At 42.9% G+C, this 26058-nt stretch overlaps 1 protein-coding gene across 1 annotated transcript in view; it reads left to right on the forward strand.

The window, feature by feature from the left end:
• Nucleotides 1–3689: 3689 nt before the first annotated feature.
• LOC139558415 (forkhead box protein O3-like) overlaps nucleotides 3690–26058 on the forward strand; it is an 81900-nt gene continuing 59531 nt past the window's right edge. The window contains exon 1 of the mRNA XM_071373527.1: nucleotides 3690–4441. Within this exon, the coding sequence (XP_071229628.1) occupies nucleotides 3923–4441 (519 nt within the window). The 5' untranslated portion in view covers nucleotides 3690–3922. The remainder of the gene's footprint in view (nucleotides 4442–26058) is intronic.

Below are 26058 nucleotides of genomic sequence, written 5' to 3' on the forward strand. Positions count from 1 at the left end.
ACAACCAGACTTCCTTTCCCGCTGTTTCCACACACACACACACGCGCGCACGCACACCACACACACACCACACATACACCACACACACAACCCCCAAGTCGCACCACAAAACAACACCCACAGCTCTCCTTATGTAACAGCAGTGGGTTGTAGAGGAAGGAGGGCTAGAGGGAGGGAACATCATTGATGAGCAGAAAGATTGAGAGGGAGGGAGATGAAGTAATGTTAAAGGGTCTTAGAGCTAAGATTGGGCTCACAGTTGAGTACCTGAACAGTACAGCGCAAGAATGCAGTCTGGCTCTCAAAGTCAAGTTCAGAAGGGTTTTTAAAAGGATACATTTTGTTCAGTGGACATGCCTCACATGTTGTACATGTGAGAGTCTACTCTTCTGACATGCCTAACTGGAGCTATAGTCAGTCAGTCCGTCGTTGTTTCTCAACACAAGGGTGGGAGTGACATCATCATCCCATCGAAGTGAACACATCAGTAGTAATCCTGGTATGGTACACTGTAAAAAACATGTTTTTATGGTACTGGCAGGCCAGTTACCTGTACGTTACTGTAAAAAAGATTTAGTATGTTACCTTAAATTCCTATTTTAAATATTTTTATAGTAATTTACACGTAACTAGCTGCCAGTAAGTTACCATTAAAACAACAGTATATATTTTTTTTTACAGTGTAGTTAGCTAGAGGTTGATTGGTTTAAAGATCTTCCCTCACTGATTTTTCTCCTGTTGTTGTTGCTGTTGTTTGAGTTTGGAGCATCCATGGTTGTTTGTCAGTGCCAATGCCCAAAAGCTTAGCTTGCTACGGGCTATAATAGATCACTACACACATCCGCTCAGCTCCACTCAACTCAGCTGGCAGTGGTTCAGTGTTTGCATTCCATAGAATAGGAGTCACACCGCATTCCAGTTACAACTTCACTGTGGTGCATAAAAATCTCCTCTCCAGACCGCAGGGCAGGGGCCATGTGTTTTGAATTACCCCTCGGTTTCTCATTTATGGCATCTCTCCCTCATTTTCCCTCTCTCTCACCCTCTACTCCTCCCCTCCTGTTTTTGTTCCCCCCTCTCCTTCACTCTTTCACACTCTACTCTTCCTTCTCTTCTCACCCTCCCCTTCTCTCACACACATCATCTCCCAACCCTCCCCCTCTCCCCCTCCTTGTATTGCCCCCCCCCACTCTCTCTCTCTTTCCCTCTTTCCCTGTCACTCTCACCCTCTCCTTCCCTCCTCTTGTCCCCCACTCTTTCTCTTTCACATCTCATGTTGTGATAGACCTGTTTAGTCACCATGAAAGCATTCCACTTTACCAGCATTTGAGGATATGGTTGCCCCTGACAACCAAGCTGTCAATAGTGCAGGGGATTTTCCATTGAAAACAGGATAATGGGGTTATAGAATAGAATATATTATAGAATATACACTGTTTACAAAACATTAAGAACACCTGCTCTTTCCATGACCATGACCAGGTGAATCCAGGTGAAAGCTATGATCCCTTATTGATGTCACCTGTTAAATCTACTTCAATCAATGTAGATGAAGGGGAGGAGATTGGTTAATTAATGATTTTAAAGCCTTGAGACAATTGAGACATGGATTGTGTATGTGTGCCATTCAGAGGATGAATGGGCAAGACAAAAGATTTAAGTGCCTTTGAACGGGGTATGGTAGTATGGGCTAGGGGCAACAATTTGTGTCAAGAACTGCAACGCTGCTGGGTTTTTCACGCTCAACAGTTTCCCATGTGTATCAAGAATGGTCCACCACCCAAAGGACCTCCAGCCAACTTGACACAACTGTGGGAAGCATTGGAGTCAGCATGGGTCAGCATCCCTCTGGAAGGCTTGACACCTTGTAGAGTCCATGCCCCGATGAAATTAGGCTGTTCCGAGGGCAAAAGGGGGTGCAACTCAATATTAGGGAAGTGTTCATAATGTTTTGTACCCTTAGTGTATTATAGAATATAGTAGAATATAATTAAATGAAGTAGAATAGAATATAGTCGAATATAATAACTTTATATCAAACTAAATGTGCATAACAGACAAAACCCCCTTCATTTTATAGAATAACAGCCAATGCATAAAGTGATAAGTAGAGAGACACTTGAGTTGGAATGAGTTCAGTATGGATACCCCACAACTTGAACCCAATGAGGGGTCATGCAAGGCAGTGCTACTGGATCGCTGCGCAGGCAGAATCCCCCCTATAGACGTGGGCATGGTTGCAGTCCGCGGGCGCCAATTGAGTGTGACATTCACAACTCGCTCCCGTCCCCCTCTCTCTCTGCTGGGAGAAAACACCCGTGCAGAGAAAGCATGGTATGAAATGAAACCGCGAGCCAATTATTATTTCACAGGATATGTAATTTCGGCTTTACTGATTTTCTTGTCTCAGACATAGGGAATATGCATAGGGAATCTGGCAGACGCTCATGCTTAAATGAAGAAATATTTATTTGGTAGCATTAATGAACGCGGTCATAATTTTATATTAAATATTTGTTCAATAATAAATATATATTATAATTATTCAATACAGTGTTGGCAGTTGATGTAACTGACCTGGCGTGCACAATAAGACATTCTAGGTTTATAGATGCCGCACTCTTGAGGTGAACATTTCATGCTCATCCCAGTCCCTCTCAGCAACAGGTATACATTTGATTGACGATCATATGCAGGACATGGAAGATCATCACAATTTCGATAGCTAAAGCACAATATTTCGTTCCCCATCAATTGGTATTTATTTAGGCCTTGTTATTTATTCCCAAATCAATAAACATAAAACAATAAAATCGAATTTCCCAAGGGATTTTAAGAATTGTGAATAAAAACGTGGAATAGCAATGTGAAACGATGCTGTATACAGAATAGTATAGATATTTCCTTTCACTTAACCTGTTATACAGGGAGTGCCTTGTTCCAAGCCTTGTCTAAGTATGTGTAAGCGGCACTTATTCAACGCTACAATTTAGTCGCTGGATGCTCAAGCCTCACTGACTGATACACACCGGTGTACCAATGTGGAAGGAATAGGGTATGGTAATAATCCAAAAATCTTACGAAATAAGGGAGGTTATTAAAGACATGTAATGCATTTACGACAGGGCGTCTTCGTGGCGTGAGAGAAGGAAGACACTAACAGAGCATGCTCCACGAGCCGCCTGCGAGGCTTTTTCCGTCTGGAATTCTACGGGTTTATAAATGATTCATAGAGTGATCCTATTTTTAAGCGGAGTAATTGCGCGCAGTTCGCAGTCAGCCAGTGTGTTACTACCAGCTATGAGTGCGTGTTCTGTTTTCGCGTGAGCGCTTGCGTGTGAGTGAAAGCCGGTCACTAATCTGCAGAGGAGACGGAGAGGAGATTCCAGACGACAGAAACAGTGAGCGTGTGGAAACTTCGTGAGAGACAGTCACATTTTATTGGCTTTAATTCTGGGGTTTGATCGAATATATCGTCCAAGCCTGCCAGCCAGTATAGCCGTTGGACAAGGGAATCAACTGTTGCTGCAGCAGACCGTTTTTAAAGGGACATTAGGCTAGTCACAATTCATCAAGTCTGTGTTGCTGAATCTATACATGAGTTTGAGAATGGAGTTTTAACCATCACCGGGACCTGGTTAATTTATTGTGCTGCGCGCTGGATGCATGTTGTTTATGGTCTGTTCTGTACTGTTCTGATACTGCATAGAGAATACATGCTCTTCCAGAATGATCCCACTCCACGCCTCTCCTGGCTTTTTGATATTGTTTTATCATATTTTTGTATCAGACAGTAGCAGTTGCTTGTAGGCAAGAAGGCACATTTGGGCTATTTGAACCATTCCAAAGGCATTTGGAGGATTATAGTGGATTGTTTCTGTCTTTGTGACCTTGCCTCTCCGGCGTTAATCCAGACGGATAGATGCTGATGATGGAGAAGAACGGCATGGACGCGCATCAGGTTGGAATCAATCTGGAATACGAGCTGGAGGGCCGGCCTCGGTCATGCACCTGGCCGCTGCCGCCGTGTCCTGAGGATTTCCCACGGGGAGTGGATGAAGCAAATCGAGGTCTGCCCCTGGCATCTATCAAACTGGAGCAGCTTCAGTACAACGTGCCGGCATGCCGCGGCGGAGCAGCGGAGGGAAGAGGTGGCGCACCCGTAGAGCTCAAACATCCAGCCGGCGCCCCGGTCCCTATCGCACCCGGCGCTCCTACATGCATGTCCGGGGCTTCCCTCGACGTGACCGGCCAGCTGCGCAAAGCCAAGTCGTCCCGGAGGAACGCGTGGGGAAACCAGTCGTACGCGGACCTCATCACGCGTGCCATTGAGAGTGTCCCGGAGAAGAGACTCACTCTGTCGCAGGTTTACGATTGGATGGTGCGCTTTGTCCCTTATTTCAAGGATAAAGGCGACAGCAATAGTTCCGCTGGATGGAAGGTACAGTAACATAGCCTATTGAAATGCATAGTAATTAGCCTCTATGTTGATGGTGTGTTGATAGGGGGTAACCTATAGGCCTATGCCACTGTCTTTCCATAAGCTGTTCAGTCTCCAGCCATAATAATTGATGGCTCTCAACTGATGGTTAAAGTAAATGATTGTTTCTAACGAGTTCAGGCTTTCGCATTTCCCCACATTTACCACTGTAATCTCCACGGTGCAGTCAGTCATGACCACGTTTACATGCACACAGAATTCCGGATAGTTGCTCATATCCGGCTTAATGGTCTTATTCGGGATAAACTGGTTACATGCACCTTTGATATCCCGCTCACAAGGTTCTATTTATCCAGTTCATATGGGTTAAATGGAATAGTAACTGAAATATAGACACTAACTGTAGGCCTTTAACCTCTCACATGTATAGCATCAACTCCTGCAGAATTATGATTTTTTTTGCTGGAAAATTATAATACAAATGTACATTTTATCTTAGGAACAGGAGTGGAGAAATATGAGTTATTTATTTCAGCATATCTTAAGAAAATGCAAATGCGAATGTATTGTGTTATCTTTGACACTTAACTTTTTCTCAACTTTTCATTTCCATAAAACCTGTCAAACTGATCACATTTGGACATTTTGCACAATACCAATCTTTACATAGTTTTGGAGTTATTGCGTTTTCTCTCCGGTCCCTAAACGAAACAGACAATTTTACCGGTGTTAACGAGATTACTTATGCATTCTTTCTGTCGATTTAAGACATTCTGGTGAAATACTTTGTTTAGTCTTCTGTGTCAACAAGTTATGACAGAAGAGAAGCTGCATGTAGGCCTATCTAACTACAGTTGACAAACAAATGGCCTACCAAATGTCGGAAATTATAAGCAGAACGTTGTATATATTAGGGGTGAATGTAGCCAGTAGGCTATACGGTCCAGTACAGAGTATCAGCAAAATAAATTATTGTGGAATTTTGGTGAATCGAACTGTGCAAGTAGCCTGCTTCTTGAAGTGATTTGTTTGACAATCAGATGAAAACATCACATAACCCCCAAGGTAAAAATCTGTCATTCTGCCCCTGAGCAAGGCAGTTCACGTACTGTTCCCCGGGCGCCGAAGACGTGGATGTCGATTAAGGCAGCCCCCCGCACATCTCTGATTCAGAGGGGCTGGGTTAAATGTGGAAGACACATTTCAGCTGAACAACTGAATAGGTATCCCCCTTTCCCCTTTCGATGGTATGGGAAACTGAGCCTGCGCAGACCACGAAAAACAACAGTAAACAGGATAAGATGTTTACATGCCACATTATCCCATCTAACATCAGCATATCCCAGGCATTTTATCCGGATTTCTCGTAACCGGGATTCAAGCTTTTTCAGGTTATTGTAAACGGGATATGATGTTTATATGCGTCAATTCAAAACAGAATACTTGAGTATCCCGAATAATAACGGGATATTGGTGTGCATGTAAACGTGGTGTGTAGAAAGGGGCGGTGAGTTGAGACTGAAAGGGAGGCGGAGAGGGTTACTGGGTTCATCCTGTTTGGGTTTACAGCCTATAGGCTATATAGAGCAGAGCCAATCAGTACCAATATAAACGTCTTGTTTGTGCTATGGAGGAAAATAGTGTCTGCGAGCTGTGCTGTGATGCATCCGTGTCATGATTGTATTACAAGGAGAATATCTGATTGTAGAAGTGACTGAGTGACAACATGTGCAGTTCGAACTCAACCTTGTTTCATTACCCGCGTTGTATTCACGCACTGGCTACGTAATTTGATGCTTTTTTTAACAGTTAGAAAAAAGGCACAATAACGGGAGATGATGACATGAAGTCACTCCACGAAAATAGAAATGATCCTTTAAATTCAAATTCATATGGGTTTAATCTAATAGAGGAGTGTTTGTGTAATCTACTTTAGTTTTGTGTGAGGATTATATTGACACAGTTGTTGGGGAGAGGATTCTTTGTTCTATAGGGCCTATTTGTTCAAATCATATAGGCCTAGTCCTACCTCTCCAAGCCCTACTACCATCTAATGGTTGAAAGACAGATTTGAATATTTGATAATTTTTTCCAAAGGTTTAACAAGAGGATCAATTCTACACAGATTGCACTCACCTATGTTATCAGGGCCTTAGACCTTAGGTCGTATAGTTTAGCTCTGGTTTTCTTTAGGGCTTGTTTTGAGTCATACACAGAGGATGCATTGTTTAATACACCCTTCATCTTCCTGTCACTTTGTTACAGTTTTGTGGTAAACACACGCACGCACGCACACACACACACACACACACACACACACACACACACACACACACACACACACACACACACACACACACACACACACACACACACACACACACACACACACACACACACACACACACACACACACACACACACACACACACACTCTTAAATGTCCCTTATCTGGCATCTCGACACTCTCAAACAATATACAACAATCATAACATTCTGAGAAAGAAAGCAGTGTTAATAGAAATAATTAATCTCAATGAAATCAACATTTCATTTAGGTCTAAGTAAGTGCAGGGGACAGGAGTACTCCAATCTTTATGGTTAGGTTTTAAATTGGATTTAAGGGGCTTAGTTCTCCAGGCCCTGTGTGTGCGTGCGTGCTTCCCAGGGATGCCTAACTGTATGCCAGCTCAGATTCTGCCACGGATTTGTGTGTAACGAGGGCTTTGATTGGCTGGTTTGGCAGCGATCTGATAGGCTGAGAGGGTGAAAACAACTCGATTCAATCATAATCAATCATAATAACAGTGTTAAAAACAGGCACACATGCACGCACATATTGTGCTGCTGTAACAGTGGGCAATGGGTTTAATAACATTTTAAGCACAGAACAACACACACATGTACATCCCATTTCCCCTTACATGTGAATGGACACACACACACACACACACACACACACACACACACACACACACACACACACACACACACACACACACACACACACACACACACACACACACACACACACACACACATCAGTAAGTTGTTGATGAGATCAGTAGGAGAAGATACGTAGATGGATCAATAAGCGGGGGGATGATCAAATCAAATACAGTGTCAGCTGCCGGTTATTAAAAGCAGTCTTTAATAGCTGTTGTGAACTGGGTCGTTCCACCAATTCGGTGCCTTTTGAGAAGTGTAGCTTGGTCCAAAAAATGTTGGATTTCACCTAATTTTAACATTCTGTCATGAAGAGCACATGTTCACGTTTTCCCATCTCAAGAGGTTAAATAAAATAATTACTATAGTAAGTGCCTATTAAGTGCCAAATAAAGTAACAGGGTTGACGATTCCATCTTAAATCAGCCATAAAGACTCTTGTGACAGGGGGAATGGAATCTTGTTGTGTGCAACAAGGAGTGGCAATTGAATGTCAGCTTGTCAAATAAAAAATAAAAGCTTTTTCTAGCCTGTCAAGACATGTTACACTCGACCCTTGTAGTTTTCCACCACAAAACACTAGAAAATGACCAAAAGAGTAGAACTAGCTCACCTGCTTTTACACTAGCATTTGTCTTGGAGATGTTCAACGTTTCTTTTTTTTCTTTTTTATATTTAAAATGGAATAGTTTCAGGTGAGGTGTTATATAGCATACCCATACTGGCCTATGAGTGTGTGCTGTTCCCATAGAAGAACCCTTTTTGGTTCCATGCAGAACCTTTTTAGGTTTCATGTAGAACCTTTTGTGGAAAGGGTTGTACATGGAACCCAAAGCAGTTCTATCTGGAACCAAAAAGGGTTCTTCAAAGGGTTCTCATATGGGGACAGCCGAAGAACCCTTTTAGGTTCTAGATAGCACTGTTTTGTCTCGGAGTGTAGGAGGTTGAACCTTCTGGGTGGCTGTGTGTGGCGGTTTATCAGTCACTTTCCTGTGAGGGGGACCTGCTGGTGTACTGTATACTATATTGTTATGTACTTGACACTGGTTTCATACAGAAAGTGGGCCTGTGTGTGTGTGTGTGTGTGCAAGCCGACAATTGTCTGACGAGGCAGGCAACACAGACACTGCCAGCCAGGCAGAAATCTAATGTTCTCTTCTGAAGTGATGACTTAGTTACTTTTGACATGTTGAAAGGTACACAGAGCAGACACAGGGGCAAATGGCTCAGCTCTGCTGCCATTCTAAGCAGGAAACAGAGAGGGAGAGAGAGACACACACAGAGATGGAGAGAGCCAAAGAGGGAGAGACAGAGAGAAAAAGATGGAGAGAGAGATGAAGAGAGAAACAGAGAGAAGAATCTTCAGAGTGGAAGAGAAAGTGGTGGTGGCCCCAGTCCCAGCTGCTGAACACATTGATCGTTAGAAGACTTAACGCCTGACTGTGATGCTCTAGCCCCTAGCAGAACAGTATCGAGGAGAGGCAGACTATTTGTGGTTAGCTCGCTAGGGAGATGCTGAAACCTACGGTACAGGCTTAAGCCTGATTCACACTATAGGGGCTAACCGAGCCAAGTCAAACCAAGCTGTACTGGCCTGGTTACACATCCCCCATAGTGGCTGGAACCATGTTGTAAAAAGGACAATGTGAAAAAGAAAATATCACAGCCAGCACATTACAGTGTTGATCTAATGGGTTAGGCAGTGTGGATGAGGCATTCAAGAGGTTCCCTGTGCTGTGCCAGCCAGGCTGGTTGGCGTGGGCTCAACAGAAAGCCCTCTGCATGCCTACTCCGTTATTGTGATTATCACAAAGGCACAGCAAAGGGAGAGAGAGCTCTCGAGTTGGCGGGCTTGGCACAGAGTCCACGGCGGGGGATGGAGGGATGAATGGAGAGATAGATGGTGGGGGGTTGTTGTCTAAGAGCGGGACTCTAGAGGTCTATCCTACAGTAAAGCACCATTTCATCAGTCTTTTGAATGGAGGGAAATGGATGGAGGGAAAAAAGAGGTGTGTGTGGGCGTGTGTTTGTGTGTGTGCGTGCGTGTGTGTGGATTGCCACTAGTCGTAGACAGTACAGGATTTCATCCTGATGATCCCTTTGTCCCCTCAGTTGATTAAGAGTTGAACTAAAAGCTTCAGGACAGTTGGAGTTGAATAGAGGAAGAATAACAGTTGGGAGTTTAATCTGAACTCTCTGAGCCTTTAGAGATGGAATGATTGATTTCCAGAGACTATTGATTGATTGAGAACTCAATATTTTGATAACATATGGCAAATAAACCTGAAACCTGAAATTTGAACTTGGCTGTGATCCCTGCTGGAATTGAACCCACAACCTTGACATTGTTAGCACCACGCCCTTACCAACTGAGCCAGAAGGTATCAGTCTGGGGGTTAGTTCAGGTCAACAGTTCTCTACAGCATTGGTTCTCAACTGGTTTTGACTCAGCCACAACCCAATATTTGCATTTGTTTTGCCAAAATGCAAACTGTAAAACTATTTTTAATGCTATATTGATAGTAAAGATGACAAGTTATATGACAAGGGAACAACATTCCCACATTTTTCATTGTAAATAATTGCATTTTGCCCATATTCGTGATGAAGAATGATGATAAGCTTACTGGTTTGAGACCACAAAACCAACCAATATTTTGATACCCACATTGAAGAAAAATAGTTCAGAGATATAATTTATTGAATCACTTTCTACCTGGTTTTAGTAGTTTAACTTCAGGCTAAGAATCCCTGCTCAACAATGAGTCCTCTGTATAGAACTGGTTTGTGCTCTCGATGATCTCAGCGATCTCACTCCTCCCAGATTGAATAAGATGCTGGGTGCCACGAAGAGGATGTTCAGCAAGCCACAGAACCATGGAACGGAAACTCCACGCACGCACACACACAAACACGCAGTGTGTCGTAAAATGTGCTGGGTCCATGCAGCACACACACAGCCTGCCTCTACGTGATGTTCTCTCAGGGTACAGTTGTTTTTTCCTCAGAAATGATTGCTTATGGGTACCTTCATGTGTGTGTAAAATATTAATGTTATACATTTTTTTATTCATAGATTTTTTTGCAAAACGCTATACACTAAGTGTACAAAACATTACGAACACCTACCTAATATTGAGTTACACCCCTTTTGCCCTCAGAACAGCCTCAATTCGTGGGGGCATGGATTCTACAAGGTGTCGAAAGCGTTCCACAGGGATGCTGGCCCATGTTGACTCTTGCTTCCCACAGTTGTGTCAAGTCGTCAAGTAGGCTGGATGTCCTTTGGGTGGTGGACCATTCTTGATACACACGGGAAACTGTTGAGCGTGAAAAACCCAGCAGCGTTGCAGTTCTTGACACACTCAAACCGGTGTGCCTGGCACCTACTACTATACCCCACTAAAAGGCACTTCAATCTTTTCTCTAGCCCATTCACCTGTTGAATGGCACATATACACAATCCATGTCTCAATTGTCTCAAGGCTTAAAAATCATTCTTCAACCTGTCTCCTCCCCTTCATCTACACTGATTGAAGTAGATTTAACAGGTGACATCAATAAGGGATCATAGCTTTCACCTGGAATTCACCTGGTCAGTCTGTCATGGAGAGAGCAGGTGCTCCTAATGTTTTGTACACTCAGTGTATATCCATTGGTTAGCTGGAATGGAATTTTCGTATCCTGTATATTTGACTGTGATATGTGTTTGTCTCACCTAGCTATCTGAAAATGAATGCACTAATTGTATATGGCCCTGGATAAGAACATCTGTTAAATGCCTAAAAATGTCAAATGTTCATGTTTTACATACAGATCTCATATTACTATATTTTTTAAATTAATACATTTTTTATATATTGAGGTCACAAATGTATAATTTGTACGGTTCTTTAGTAAAAACGTGGTCATTTGTTACATTTGAGTGTGTAAAACCTAGCGGTCCTACTTATATATCTGAGTGTGGTGGATATATAGCATTTTTGCAAAACAAACTGGATTATTTGTCTCTCTGAAATGAAACCATCAAGTAATAGATTTTAAACAAATACATGTTTGTCATTAAACAACCCCATTCCATGATTAAATTATGAAAAAACACAAATTTCTTTGACAATTTCTTTAGACAATAAAAGCTAATTTACCAACATTCCGTTGTTCCAGTGCCTTGTATGGCTGATCTGGGTTGGTGAGAATGGTAGGCCAGTCAAACCTGCATCATGGACAACTAGAGAACTCCTTCATTCTGTTACTGTTTAGAAAAGAGTCTGTGTTTTGCTAATTGTTTTGCACTGCGGTGTGTTTCAAGGGTCTTTCAGGACTTGCTTATGTGTTTCTGTGAATGCATGTAAGTGTAAATCAACAACTTCCTCCATACATCTCAATCTATCTCTCTAAACCCTCCCCTCATCTCAGCAGAGCAGATTCAGGTATTTGAGAAGAGACTAATCTTAGTGTTAGCAGGTGAACAACCTATTCCCGGTGTGGGAGATGAAGTACCACTAGAAAGCCTGTGGGTATTAGAGCATATCGACTGCAAGGCTGAGGCATGTGCTTATAGGTACTTACATTGTTAATCAGATCTTCATGAGGACTTTCTCCCTTCGGAGTGCCTGGCTAACTAAGACTGATGGGAGGGAAGCAGTAGAGGACAGCAACACTGTGTGTGTCTGTGTGTGTCTGTGTGTGTGCACTTGTATTTGTATGATTAATGCTGTTAGCTAGAGGGAGGTTGGAGGGCTCAGCTCTCCTGGGTGTTGCAGCTGGACTGCACAGAGGCATTCTCTCTAGCTACTACAGTACCTTCTGGCTATTAAACCTCTGTCCTGGGGCCACCGTACCGTACTAACCACTTAACTGACCAAGGAGCGGTTTGACCTCTCTGACCCTATTCACATTAGGAGCCATTTCTTCCTGCTCTCTAACGACTCTTTACCTGCTCCCTACCAAGTCATATGATTTAGAACATCTGATGGGTTGTACATCTGGTTTGCCCTTAGTGTGAACAGGGTCGCTGTAAGCAGATACTGTGGTCAGAATAGAGGAATCACAACGCATTTTATTCAACGCTCTGTTGACTGTTTGTTGACATATTTCATAGCTAAGTGCTACCCAGATGACAAATACAATGTTGTGAGAGCAAAATAATGGTGGGATTGCCGAGAAGAAAAACGGACCTCATTATCAGAACACTCAACTCTTTTATGCCATTATCAGTCACTCATCATGCTAATTATTCTCAATGAAGTATCCTCATGTTCAAGTGATGTTCTGCATCAGTCAGGATACTCGCTGTTGTTGTCAGAGTCTACTGTTCATCCTCTCATTGACTCATTTCAGGGTTTTAATTCCACTTTGATTAACAGTGACGGGATAAAAAAACTCAATTGTTTAAATAAATGATGTGCTTGTGTTAAATAGAGAGAAATGAGTTTGAACCCAGCCGATGTCACCATGATTACATTTGTTGAATGTATTTGACAAAATAAAAATATATACATATATAGCCAAGAACAGGCAGTACTACATCCAAGTACATGCAGTACACACTTTAAAATGTAGTACCATGCTAACATGATGACAGGTGAGGACAGGACATAGCTCTCCACCTAGCTTAGCCTGAGCTACTGTATGCAGTTGGTACATCAGACTCCCTTTGCTGATCACTGCAGATCGGAATGAAAGACCCATGTTAGCATGTTGGCATACATACTTGTTGTGATGACTGCCAAATATCTAATAATACCTAGTCACGACTCACCAACCCTATTAAAACAAACCAACATACAGATAGATGGCTGTTACACAATTAAATAGACTATGTATAATATTAAGTACAGTATTTAACATATGAATATTCATAATTTACAGTTTGGATGATTGTTGAATCCACCACAAATTAATGCAAATTAAGTAATTCAAGGCGCTATCTCTCATTTATCATTTAATCGTTTTCGGTTTGGCTGAACAGATTAACATTAATAACAATTAATTAATTAATATCAACATGAATATATTAAAACACTGTATGTAGAGTTTTGAATGAGTGTGTTCTTTGTGAGGCTGAAAAGGCATGGGGCACAATGCAGACAGAGGTTATGAGCGCAAGACAGCAGCTCAAAGTGGATTTTTGTGTCAGTTTGAGTAAAATAGGTCAGGAATCTTAGCTCTCAGAGCGTTTATCATTCTGCACATGTGATGGCTGATGACCGGGGAAAGACGACTGATAGCCTTGAATGAACCCAGACTCTCTTGGTCTTTCTCCCTCTGTCTCCCTCTGTCTCTCTCTCTGTCTCTCTCTCTCTCTCTCTCTCTCTCTCTCTCTCTCTCTCTCTCTCTCTCTCTCTCTCTCTCTCTCTCTCTCTCTCTCTCTCTCTCTCTCTCTCTCTCTCTCTCTCTCTCTCTCTCTCTCTCTCTCTCTCTCTCTCTGTCTCTCCCTCTGTCTCTCCCTCTGTCTCTCCCTCTGTCTCTCTCTCTGTCTCTCTCTCTCTCTCTCTCTCTCTCTCTCTCTCTCTCTCTCTCTCTCCCTCTCTCTCTCTCTCTCTCTCTCTCTCTCTCTCTCTCTCTCTCTCTCTCTCTCTCTCTCTCTCTCTCTCTCTCTCTCTCTCTCTCTCTCTCTCTCTCTCTCTCTCTCTCTCTCTCTCTCTCTCTCTCTCTCTCTCTCTCTCAATTCAATTCAATTCAAGGGGCTTTATTGGCATGGGAAACATGTGTTAACATTGCCAAAGCAAGTGAGGTAGGTAATATACAAAAGTCAAATAAACAATAAAAATGAACAGTAAACATTACACATACAGAAGTTTCAAAACAATAAAGACATTACAAATGTCATATTATATATATGCAGTGTTGTAACAATGTACAAATGGTTAAAGCACACAAGTTAAAATAAATAAACATAAATATGGGTTGTATTTACAGTGGTGTTTGTTCTTCACTGGTTGCCCTTTTCTTGTGGCAACAGGTCACAAATCTTGCTGCTGTGATGGCACACTGTGGAATTTCACCCAGTAGATATGGGAGTTTATCAAAATTGGATTTGTTTTCGAATTCTTTGTGGATCTGTGTAATCTGAGGGAAATATGTCTCTCTAATATGGTCATACATTGGGCAGGAGGTTAGGAAGTGCAGCTCAGTTTCCACCTCATTTTGTGGGCAGTGTGCACATAGCCTGTCTTCTCTTGAGAGCCATGTCTGCCTACGGCGGCCTTTCTCAATAGCAAGGCTATGCTCACTGAGTCTGTACATAGTCAAAGCTTTCCTTAAGTTTGGGTCAGTCACAGTGGTCAGGTATTCTGCCACTGTGTACTCTCTGTTTAGGGCCAAATAGCATTCTAGTTTGCTCTGTTTTTTTGTTAATTCTTTCCAATGTGTCAAGTAATTATCTTTTTGTTTTCTCATGATTTGGTTGGGTCTAATTGTGCTGTTGTCCTGGGGCTCTGTGGGGTGTGTTTGTGTTTGTGAACAGAGCCCTAGGACCAGCTTGCTTAGGGGACTCTTCTCCAGGTTCATCTCTCTGTAGGTGATGGCTTTGTTATGGAAGGTTTGGGAATCGCTTCCTTTTAGGTGGTTGTAGAATTTAACGGCTCTTTTCTGGATTTTGATAATTAGTGGGTATCGGCCTAATTCTGCTCTGCATGCATTATTTGGTGTTCTACGTTGTACACGGAGGATATTTTTGCAGAATTCTGCATGCAGAGTCTCAATTTGGTGTTTGTCCCATTTTGTGAAATCTTGGTTGGTGAGCGGACCCCAGACCTCACAACCATAAAGGGCAATGGGCTCTATGACTGATTCAAGTATTTTTAGCCAGATCCTAATTGGTATGTTGAAATTTATGTTCCTTTTGATGGCATAGAAGGCCCTTCTTGCCTTGTCTCTCAGATCGTTCACAGCTTTGTGGAAGTTACCTGTGGTGCTGATGTTTAGGCCGAGGTATGTATAGTTTTTTGTGTGCTCTAGGGCAACGGTGTCTAGATGGAATTTGTGGTCCTGGTGACTGGACCTTTTTTGGAACACCATTATTTTGGTCTTACTGAGATTTACTGTCAGGGCCCAGGTCTGACAGAATCTGTGCAGAAGATCTAGGTGCTGCTGTAGGCCCTCCTTGGTTGGTGACAGAAGCACCAGATCATCAGCAAACAGTAGACATTTGACTTCGGATTCTAGTAGGGTGAGACCGGGTGCTGCAGACTGTTCTAGTGCCCGCGCCAATTCGTTGATATATATGTTGAAGAGGGTGGGGCTTAAGCTGCATCCCTGTCTCACCCCACGACCCTGTGTGAAGAAATGTGTGTGTTTTTTGCCAATTTTAACCGCACACTTGTTGTTTGTGTACATGGATTTTATAATGTCTCTCTCTCTCTCTGTCTGTCTCTCTCTCTCTCTGTCTCTCTCTCTCTCTCTCTGTCTCTCTCTCTGTCTCTCTCTCTCTCTCTGTCTCTCTCTCTCTCTCTCTCTCTCTGTCTCTCCCTCTGTATCTCCCTCTGTCTCTCTCTCTGTCTCTCTCTCTCTCTCTCTCTCTCTCTCTCTCTCTCTCTCTCTCTCTCTCTCTCTCTCTCTCTCTCTCTCTCTCTCTCTGTGTCTCTCTCTCTCTCTCTCTGTGTCTCTCTCTCTGTCTCTCTCTCTCTCTCTCTCTCTCTCTCTCTCTCTCTCTATCTCTCTCTCTCTCTCTCTCTCTCTCTCTCTCTCTCTCTCTCTCTCTCTCTCTCTCTCTCTCTCTCTCTCTCTCTCTCTCTCTCTCTCTCTCTCTCTCTCTCTCTCTCTCTCTCTCTCTCTCTCTGTCTCTCTCTCTCTCTCTCTCTCTCTGTCTCTCTGTCTCTCTCTCTCTCTCTCTCTCTCTCTCTCTCCTCTCTCTCTCTCTCTCTCCCCCCCCTCTCTCTCTCTCTCTCTCTCTCTCTCTCTCTCTTTTGCTCCCACTCTCTCTCACTCAATCTTTCCCCCTCTCTTTCCCCCCTCTCTCTCTCTCCTCTATCTGTCTTTCTCCCTCTGTCTCTCTCACTCGCTCTTTCCCTCTCTCTTTCTTTCTGGACTGCCCCTTCTCACTCTACTTCTGTAGCCGGAAGGCTCTGAAAATAAGTTAGAATGTCAGTTTTCCAGTTCCCTCACTAAATTGCTCATTAATACAAAGTGGAAATATGGTTATATAAACCTGTATGTCTGTGAAACAAGCCCATAAAGATGCATTCTAATCTACATATCTCCTCTATCTCCCTCCACTCATCTCTCTTCTCTATTTCTCTTCTCTGTCTTCTCCTTCTCTCCTCTCCACCTCTCCTCCAATGTGATAGTTTCTGACTGATTTATGAGCCCATCTTAAGTCTGACTTCATTAAATCCTTGATACCGTTAGTCTCTGATGACGGCCGTGGTGGTCGAACTGTGGATTTAATGGACGCATTCATCTCTCTCTTTAATGGTGTTGCTGAGTGGAAGGTGGCCACCATAAGACGACACACTAAAAGATGAGTTACAACAACAAAGGGATGGAATGAGAGAATGGCAAAATGTAAAGGAGGGAGCTAGGACGCCGAGGAGGAGAGTAACATTTAAAGAGGAAGGGGAGAAAGAGGAAAAGCCTATTCTAGTATGCTGGTGGCAAGATATGAAAAAGTAATTAAAAGCATTTTTCATATATATTTTAAGTTGTTAAGAGGAATGCATAGAGTATTTTATTTGTCAAATGCGTCGAATACAACATAGACCTTACGGTGAAATGCTTACTTACAAGCCCATAACCAACAATGCTTTAAGAAGTTAAGAAAAAAAATACAAATAAGTGTTTAGTAAAAAAACAGATAAGTAAAAAATAGAAAATAAAAGTAACAAGTAATTCAACAGTAGCAGTAAAATAACAAGCGAGGCTATATACAGGGGGTACTAGTACAGAGTCAATGTGCGGGGGCACCGGTTAGTTGAGGTAATTGAGGTAATATATACATGTACAGTTGAAGTCGGAAGTTTACATACACCTTAGCCAAATACATTTAAACTCAGTTTTTCACAATTCCTGAAATTTAATCCTAGTAAAAATTCCCTGTTTTAGGTCAGTTAGGATCTTTATTTTAAGAATGTGAAATGTCAGAATAATAGTAGAGAGAATGATTTATTTCAGCTTTTATTTCTTTCATCACATTCCCAGTCGGTCAGAAGTTTACATACACTCAATTAGTATTTGGTAGCATTGCCTTTAAATTGTTTAACTTGGGTCAAACGTTTCGGGTAGCCTTCCACAAGCTTCCCACAAGAAGTTGGGTGAATTTTGGCCAGTCCTCCTGACAGAGCTGGTGTAACAGAGTCAGGTTTGTAGGCCTCCTTGCTCGCACACGCTTTTCCAGTTCTGCACACAAATCTTCTATGTGATTGAGGTCAGGGCTTTGTGATGGCCACTCCAATACCTTGACTTTGTTGTCCTTAAGCCATTTTGCCACAACTTTGTAAGTATGCTTGGGGTCATTGTCCATTTGGAAGACCCATTTGCGACCAAGCTTTAACTTCCTGACTGATGTCTTGAGATGTTGCTTCAATATATCCACATAATTTTTCTACCTCATGATGCCATCTATTTTGTGAAGTGCACCAGTCCCTCCTGCAGCAAAGAACCCCACAACATGATGCTGCCACCTCTGTGCTTCACGGTTGGGATGCTGTTCTTCGGCTTGCAAGTCTCCCCCTTTTTCCTCCAAACATAACGATGATCATTATGGCCAAACAGTTCTATTTTTGTTTCATCAGACCAGAGGACATTTCTCCAAAAAGTACAATCTTTGTCCTCATGTGCAGTTGCAAACCGTAGTCTGGATTTTTTATGGCGGTTTTGGAGAAGTGGCTTCTTTCATGCTGAGCGGCCTTTCAGGTTATGTTGATAAAGGACTTGTTTTACTGTGGATATAGATACTTTTGTACCTGTTTCCTCCAGCATCTTCACAAGGTCCTTTGCTGTTGTTCTGGGATTGATTTGCACTTTTCGCACCAAAGTACGTTCATCTCCAGGAGACAGAACACTCTCCTTCCTTCCTTCTATGATGGCTGCGTGGTCCCATGGGGTTTATACTTGCACACTATTGTTTGTACAAATGAACGTGGTACCTTCAGGTGTTTGGAAATTTCTCCCAAGGATGAACCAGACCTGTGGAGGTCTTGGCTGAAATCTTGGCTGATTTCTTTTGATTTTCCCATGATGTCAAGCAAAGAGGCACTGAGTTTGAAGGTAGGCCTTGAAATACATCCACAGGTACACCTCCAATTGACTCAGATGATGTCAATTATCCTATCAGAAGCTTCTAAAGCCATGACATCATTTTCTGGAATTTTCCAAGCTGTTTAAAGGCACAGTCAACTTAGGGTATGTAAACTTCTGACCCACTGGAATTGTGATACAGTGAATTATAAGTGAAATAATCTGTCTGTAAACAATTGTTGGAAAAATGACTTGTGTCATGCACAAAGTAGATGTCCTAACCGACTTGCCAAAACTATAGATTGTTAACAAGACATTTATGGAGTGGTTGAAAAACGAGTTTTAATGACTCCAACCTAAGTGTATGTAAACTTCCGACTTCAACTGGTAGAGTTAAAGTGACTATGCATAGATTTCAAACAGAGAGTAACAGCAGTGTAAAAGAGGGGTCTGGGTTGCCCTTTGATTAGCTGTTCAGGAGTCTTATGGCTTGGGGGTAGAAGCTTCTAAGAAGACTTTTGGACCTCGACTTGGCGCTCCGGTACCGCTTGCCGTGCGGTAGCAGAAAGAACAGTCTATGACTTGGGTGGCTGGAGTCTTTGACAGTTTTTAGGGCCTTCCTCTGATACCACCTGTTAAAGAGGTCCTGGATGGCAGGAAACTTGGCCCCAGTGATGTACTTGGCCGTATGCACTACCCTCTGTAGTGCCTTGTGGTCAGAGGCCGAGCAGTTGCCATACCAGGCAGTGTTGCAACCAGTCAGGATGCTCTCGATGGTGCAGCTGGAGAACCTTTTGAGGATCTGAGGACCCATGCCAAATCTTTTCAGTCTCCTGAGGGGGAATAGGCTTTGTCGTGCCCTCTTCACAACTGTCTTAGTGTGTTTGTTGGTGATGTGGACACCAAGGAACTTGAAGCTCTCAACCTGCTCCTCTACAGCCCCGTCGATGAGAATGGGGACATGCTCGGTCCTCCTTTTCCTGTAGCCCACAATCATCTGCTTAGTCTTGGTTACGTTGAGGGATAGGTTGTTATTCTGGCACCACACGACCACGTCTCTGACCTCCTCCCCATTGGCTGTCTCATCGTTGTCGGTGATCAGGCCTACCTACCACTGTTGTGTCATCGGCAAACTTGATGATGGTGATGATGGAGTCATGCCTGACCATGCAGTCATGAGTGAAAATGTCAGTGAAGACACCTGGCATTTGGTCAGTGCATGCTTGGAGTACATGTCCTGGTAATCCGTCTGGCCCTGTGGCCTTGTGAATGTTGACCTGTTTAAAGATCTTACTCACGTCAGCTACAGAGAGCGTGATCACACAGTCGTCCGGAACAGCTGGTGCTCTCATGCATGTTTCAATGTTACTTGCCTCAAAGTGAGCATAGAAGTAATTTAGCTCGTCTGGTAGGTTTGTGTCAATGGGCAGCTCGTGGCTGTGCTTCCCTTTGTAGTCTATAATAGTTTGCAAGCCCTGCCACATCCAAGGAGCGTTGGAGCCGGTGTAGCACGATTCGATCTTAGTCCTGTATTGACACTTTGCCTGTTTGATGGTTTGTCGGAGGGCATAGCGGGATTTCTTATAAGCTTCCGGGTTAGAGTCCTGCTCCTTGAAAGCGGCAGCTCTAGCCTTTAGCTCAGTGCGGATGTTGCCTGTAATCCATGGCTTCTGGTTGGGACATGTACGTACAGTCACTGTGGGGACGATGTCATCGATGCACTTATTGATGAAGCCAGTGACTGATGTGGTGTACTCCTCAATGCCATCGGAAGAATCCCGGAACATATTCCAGTCTGTGCTAGCAAAACAGTCCTGTAGCCTAGCATCTGCTTCATCTGATCACTTACTTATTGACCGAGTCACTGGTGCTTCCTGCTTTAGTTTTTGCTTGTAAGCAGGAATTAGGTGGATAGAATTATGGTCAGATTTGCCAAATGGAGTGCGAGGGAGAGCTTTGTACGCGTCTCTGTGTGTGGAGTAAAGGTGGTCTAGAGTTTTTTTCCCTGGCTGCACATTTAACATGCTGATAGAAATGAGGTAAACCTGATTTGAGTTTCCCTGCATTAAAGTCCCCGCTCACTAGGAGCGCCGCCTCTGGATGAGCGTTTTCCTGTTTGCTTATGGCCGTATACAGCTCATTGAGTGCGGTTTTAGTGCCAGCATCGGTCTACGGTGATATATAGACAGCTATGAAAAATATGGATGTAAACTCTCTTGGTAAGTAGTGTGGTCTACAGCTTATCATGAGATACTCTACCTCAGGCGAGCAAAACCTCGAGACTTCCTTAGATTTTGTGCACCAGCTGTTGTTTACAAATATGCATAGGCCGCCTCCCCGTTTCTTACCAGAGGCCACTGTTCTATCCTGCAGAAAAAGCTTAAAACCCACCAGCTGTATGTTATTCATGTCATTGTTCATCCACGACTCGGTGAAACATAAGATATTACAGTTTTTAAATGTCCCGTTTGTAGGATGTACGTGCTCGTAGTTCGTCTATTTTATTATCGATTGATTGTACGTTGGCTAATAGGACTGATGGTAAAGGTAGATTACCCTCTCGGTGACGGATCCTTACAAGGCACCTGAACCGTCATCCACGATACCTCTGTCTTTTCCTCCTGCAAATGACGGGGATGAGGGCCTTGCCCGCTGTCTGGAGTAAAACCTTCCCGTCCGACTCGTTGAAGAAGAAGAATTCCTCCAGTACGGGGTGAGTAATCACTGCCCTGATATCAAGAGGCTCTTTGTGGTCATAAGACACGGTGGCAGAAACATTATGTGCAAACAGTTACAAATAACGTGAAAAATCAGGCACAATTGGTTACGGATATCTTGAAACTCTCCTTCGGTGCCATTATTATAGTATATAGTGAGATGGAGGACAGAACCATAGAGTATATAGTGAGATGGAGGACAGAACCATAGAGTATGTAGTGAGATGGAGGACAGAACCATAGAGTATATAGTGAGATGGAGGACAGAACCATAGAGTATGTAGTGAGATGGAGGACAGAACCATAGAGTATGTAGTGAGATGGAGGACAGAACCATAGAGTATATAGTGAGATGGAGGACAGAACCATAGAGTATGTAGTGAGATGGAGGACAGAACCATAGATTATATAGTGAGATGGAGGACAGAACCATAGAGTATATAGTGAGATGGAGGACAGAACCATAGAGTATGTAGTGAGATGGAGGACAGAACCATAGAGTATGTAGTGAGATGGAGGACAGAACCATAGAGTATGTAGTGAGATGGAGGACGGAACCATATAGTATATAGTGAGATGGAGGACAGAACCATAGAGTATGTAGTGAGATGGAGGACAGAACCATAGAGTATGTAGTGAGATGGAGGACAGAATCCTAGAGTATGTAGTGAGATGGAGGACAGAACCATAGAGTATGTAGTGAGATGGAGGACAGAACCATAGAGTATATAGTGAGATGGAGGACAGAACCATAGAGTATGTAGTGAGATGGAGGACAGAATCCTAGAGTATGTAGTGAGATGGAAGACAGAACCATAGAGTATATAGTGAGATGGAGGACAGAACCATAGAGTATATAGTGAGATGGAGGACAGAACCATAGAGTATATAGTGAGATGGAGGACAGAACCATAGAGTATGTAGTGAGATGGAGGACAGAACCATATAGTATATAGTGAGATGGAGGACAGAACCATAGAGTATATAGTGAGATGGAGGACAGAACCATAGAGTATGTAGTGAGATGGAGGACAGAACCATAGAGTATATAGTGAGATGGAGGACAGAACCATAGAGTATGTAGTGAGATGGAGGACAGAACCATAGAGTATGTAGTGAGATGGAGGACAGAACCATAGAGTATGTAGTGAGATGGAGGACAGAACCATAGAGTATGTAGTGAGATGGAGGACAGAACCATAGAGTATGTAGTGAGATGGAGGACAGAACCATAGAGTATATAGTGAGATGGAGGACAGAACCATAGAGTATGTAGTGAGATGGAGGACAGAACCATAGAGTATGTAGTGAGATGGAGGACAGAACCATAGAGTATGTAGTGAGATGGAGGACAGAACCATAGAGTATGTAGTGAGATGGAGGACAGAACCATAGAGTATATAGTGAGATGGAGGACAGAACCATAGAGTATATAGTGAGATGGAGGACAGAACCATAGAGTATATAGTGAGATGGAGGACAGAACCATAGAGTATGTAGTGAGATGGAGGACAGAACCATAGAGTATGTAATGAGATGGAGGACAGAACCATAGAGTATATAGTGAGATGGAGGACAGAACCATAGAGTATGTAGTGAGATGGAGGACAGAACCATAGAGTATGTAGTGAGATGGAGGACAGAACCATAGAGTATGTAATGAGATGGAGGACAGAACCATAGAGTATGTAGTGAGATGGAGGACAGAACCATAGAGTATGTAGTGAGATGGAGGACAGAACCATAGAGTATATAGTGAGATGGAGGACAGAACCATAGAGTATGTAGTGAGATGGAGGACAGAACCATAGAGTATGTAGTGAGATGGAGGACAGAACCATAGAGTATATAGTGAGATGGAGGACAGAACCATAGAGTATGTAGTGAGATGGAGGACAGAACCATAGAGTATGTAGTGAGATGGAGGACAGAACCATAGAGTATATAGTGAGATGGAGGACAGAACCATAGAGTATGTAGTGAGATGGAGGACAGAACCATAGAGTATATAGTGAGATGGAGGACAGAACCATAGAGTATATAGTGAGATGGAGGACAGAACCATAGAGTATGTAGTGAGATGGAGGACAGAACCATAGAGTATATAGTGAGATGGAGGACAGAACCATAGAGTATATAGTGAGATGGAGGACAGAACCATAGACTATATAGTGAGATGGAGGACAGAACCATAGAGTATATAGTGAGATGGAGGACAGAACCATAGAGTATGTAGTGAGATGGAGGACAGAACCATAGAGTATATAGTGAGATGGAGGACAGAACCATAGAGTATGTAGTGAGATGGAGGACAGAACCATAGAGTATATAGTGAGATGGAGGACAGAACCATAGAGTATATAGTGAGATGGAGGACAGAACCATAGAGTATGTAGTGAGATGGAGGACAGAACCATAGAGTATATAGTGAGATGGAGGACAGAACCATAGAGTATGTAGTGAGATGGAGGACAGAACCATAGAGTATGTAATGAGATGGAGGACAGAACCATAGAGTATATAGTGAGATGGAGGACAGAACCATAGAGTATATAGTGAGATGGAGGACAGAACCATAGAGTATATAGTGAGATGGAGGACAGAACCATATAGTATATAGTGAGATGGAGGACAGAACCATAGAGTATATAGTGAGATGGAGGACAGAACCATAGAGTATGTAGTGAGATGGAGGATAGAACCATAGAGTATGTAATGAGATGGAGGACAGAACCATAGAGTATATAGTGAGATGGAGGACAGAACCATAGAGTATATAGTGAGATGGAGGACAGAACCATAGAGTATGTAATGAGATGGAGGACAGAACCATAGAGTATATAGTGAGATGGAGGACAGAACCATAGAGTATGTAGTGAGATGGAGGACAGAACCATAGAGTATATAGTGAGATGGAGGACAGAACCATAGAGTATATAGTGAGATGGAGGACAGAACCATAGAGTATGTAGTGAGATGGATGACAGAACCATAGAGTATGTAGTGAGATGGAGGACAGAACCATAGAGTATATAGTGAGATGGAGGACAGAACCATAGCGTATATAGTGAGATGGAGGACAGAACCATAGAGTATGTAGTGAGATGGAGGACAGAACCATAGAGTATGTAGTGAGATGGAGGACAGAACCATAGAGTATGTAGTGAGATGGAGGACGGAACCATATAGTATATAGTGAGATGGAGGACAGAACCATAGAGTATGTAGTGAGATGGAGGACAGAACCATAGAGTATGTAGTGAGATGGAGGACAGAATCCTAGAGTATGTAGTGAGATGGAGGACAGAACCATAGAGTATGTAGTGAGATGGAGGACAGAACCATAGAGTATATAGTGAGATGGAGGACAGAACCATAGAGTATGTAGTGAGATGGAGGACAGAATCCTAGAGTATGTAGTGAGATGGAAGACAGAACCATAGAGTATATAGTGAGATGGAGGACAGAACCATAGAGTATATAGTGAGATGGAAGACAGAACCATAGAGTATGTAGTGAGATGGAGGACAGAACCATAGAGTATATAGTGAGATGGAGGACAGAACCATAGAGTATGTGGTGAGATGGAGGACAGAACCATAGAGTATATAGTGAGATGGAGGACAGAACCATAGAGTATATAGTGAGATGGAGGACAGAACCATAGAGTATGTAGTGAGATGGAGGACAGAACCATAGAGTATATAGTGAGATGGAGGACAGAACCATAGAGTATGTAGTGAGATGGAGGACAGAACCATAGAGTATGTAATGAGATGGAGGACAGAACCATAGAGTATATAGTGAGATGGAGGACAGAACCATAGAGTATATAGTGAGATGGAGGACAGAACCATAGAGTATATAGTGAGATGGAGGACAGAACCATATAGTATATAGTGAGATGGAGGACAGAACCATAGAGTATATAGTGAGATGGAGGACAGAACCATAGAGTATGTAGTGAGATGGAGGACAGAACCATAGAGTATATAGTGAGATGGAGGACAGAACCATAGAGTATATAGTGAGATGGATGACAGAACCATAGAGTATGTAGTGAGATGGAGGACAGAACCATAGAGTATATAGTGAGATGGAGGACAGAACCATAGAGTATATAGTGAGATGGAGGACAGAACCATAGAGTATGTAGTGAGATGGAGGACAGAACCATAGAGTATGTAGTGAGATGGAGGACAGAACCATAGAGTATGTAGTGAGATGGAGGACGGAACCATATAGTATATAGTGAGATGGAGGACAGAACCATAGAGTATGTAGTGAGATGGAGGACAGAACCATAGAGTATGTAGTGAGATGGAGGACAGAACCATAGAGTATGTAGTGAGATGGAGGACAGAACCATAGAGTATATAGTGAGATGGAGGACAGAACCATAGAGTATGTAGTGAGATGGAGGACAGAACCATAGAGTATGTAGTGAGATGGAGGACAGAACCATAGAGTATGTAGTGAGATGGAGGACAGAACCATAGAGTATGTAGTGAGATGGAGGACAGAACCATAGAGTATATAGTGAGATGGAGGACAGAACCATAGAGTATATAGTGAGATGGAGGACAGAACCATAGAGTATATAGTGAGATGGAGGACAGAACCATAGAGTATGTAGTGAGATGGAGGACAGAACCATAGAGTATGTAATGAGATGGAGGACAGAACCATAGAGTATATAGTGAGATGGAGGACAGAACCATAGAGTATGTAGTGAGATGGAGGACAGAACCATAGAGTATGTAGTGAGATGGAGGA

Source organism: Salvelinus alpinus, chromosome 29, assembly GCF_045679555.1.
Source record: "Salvelinus alpinus chromosome 29, SLU_Salpinus.1, whole genome shotgun sequence".
In the NCBI taxonomy this organism is placed as follows: domain Eukaryota; kingdom Metazoa; phylum Chordata; class Actinopteri; order Salmoniformes; family Salmonidae; genus Salvelinus; species Salvelinus alpinus.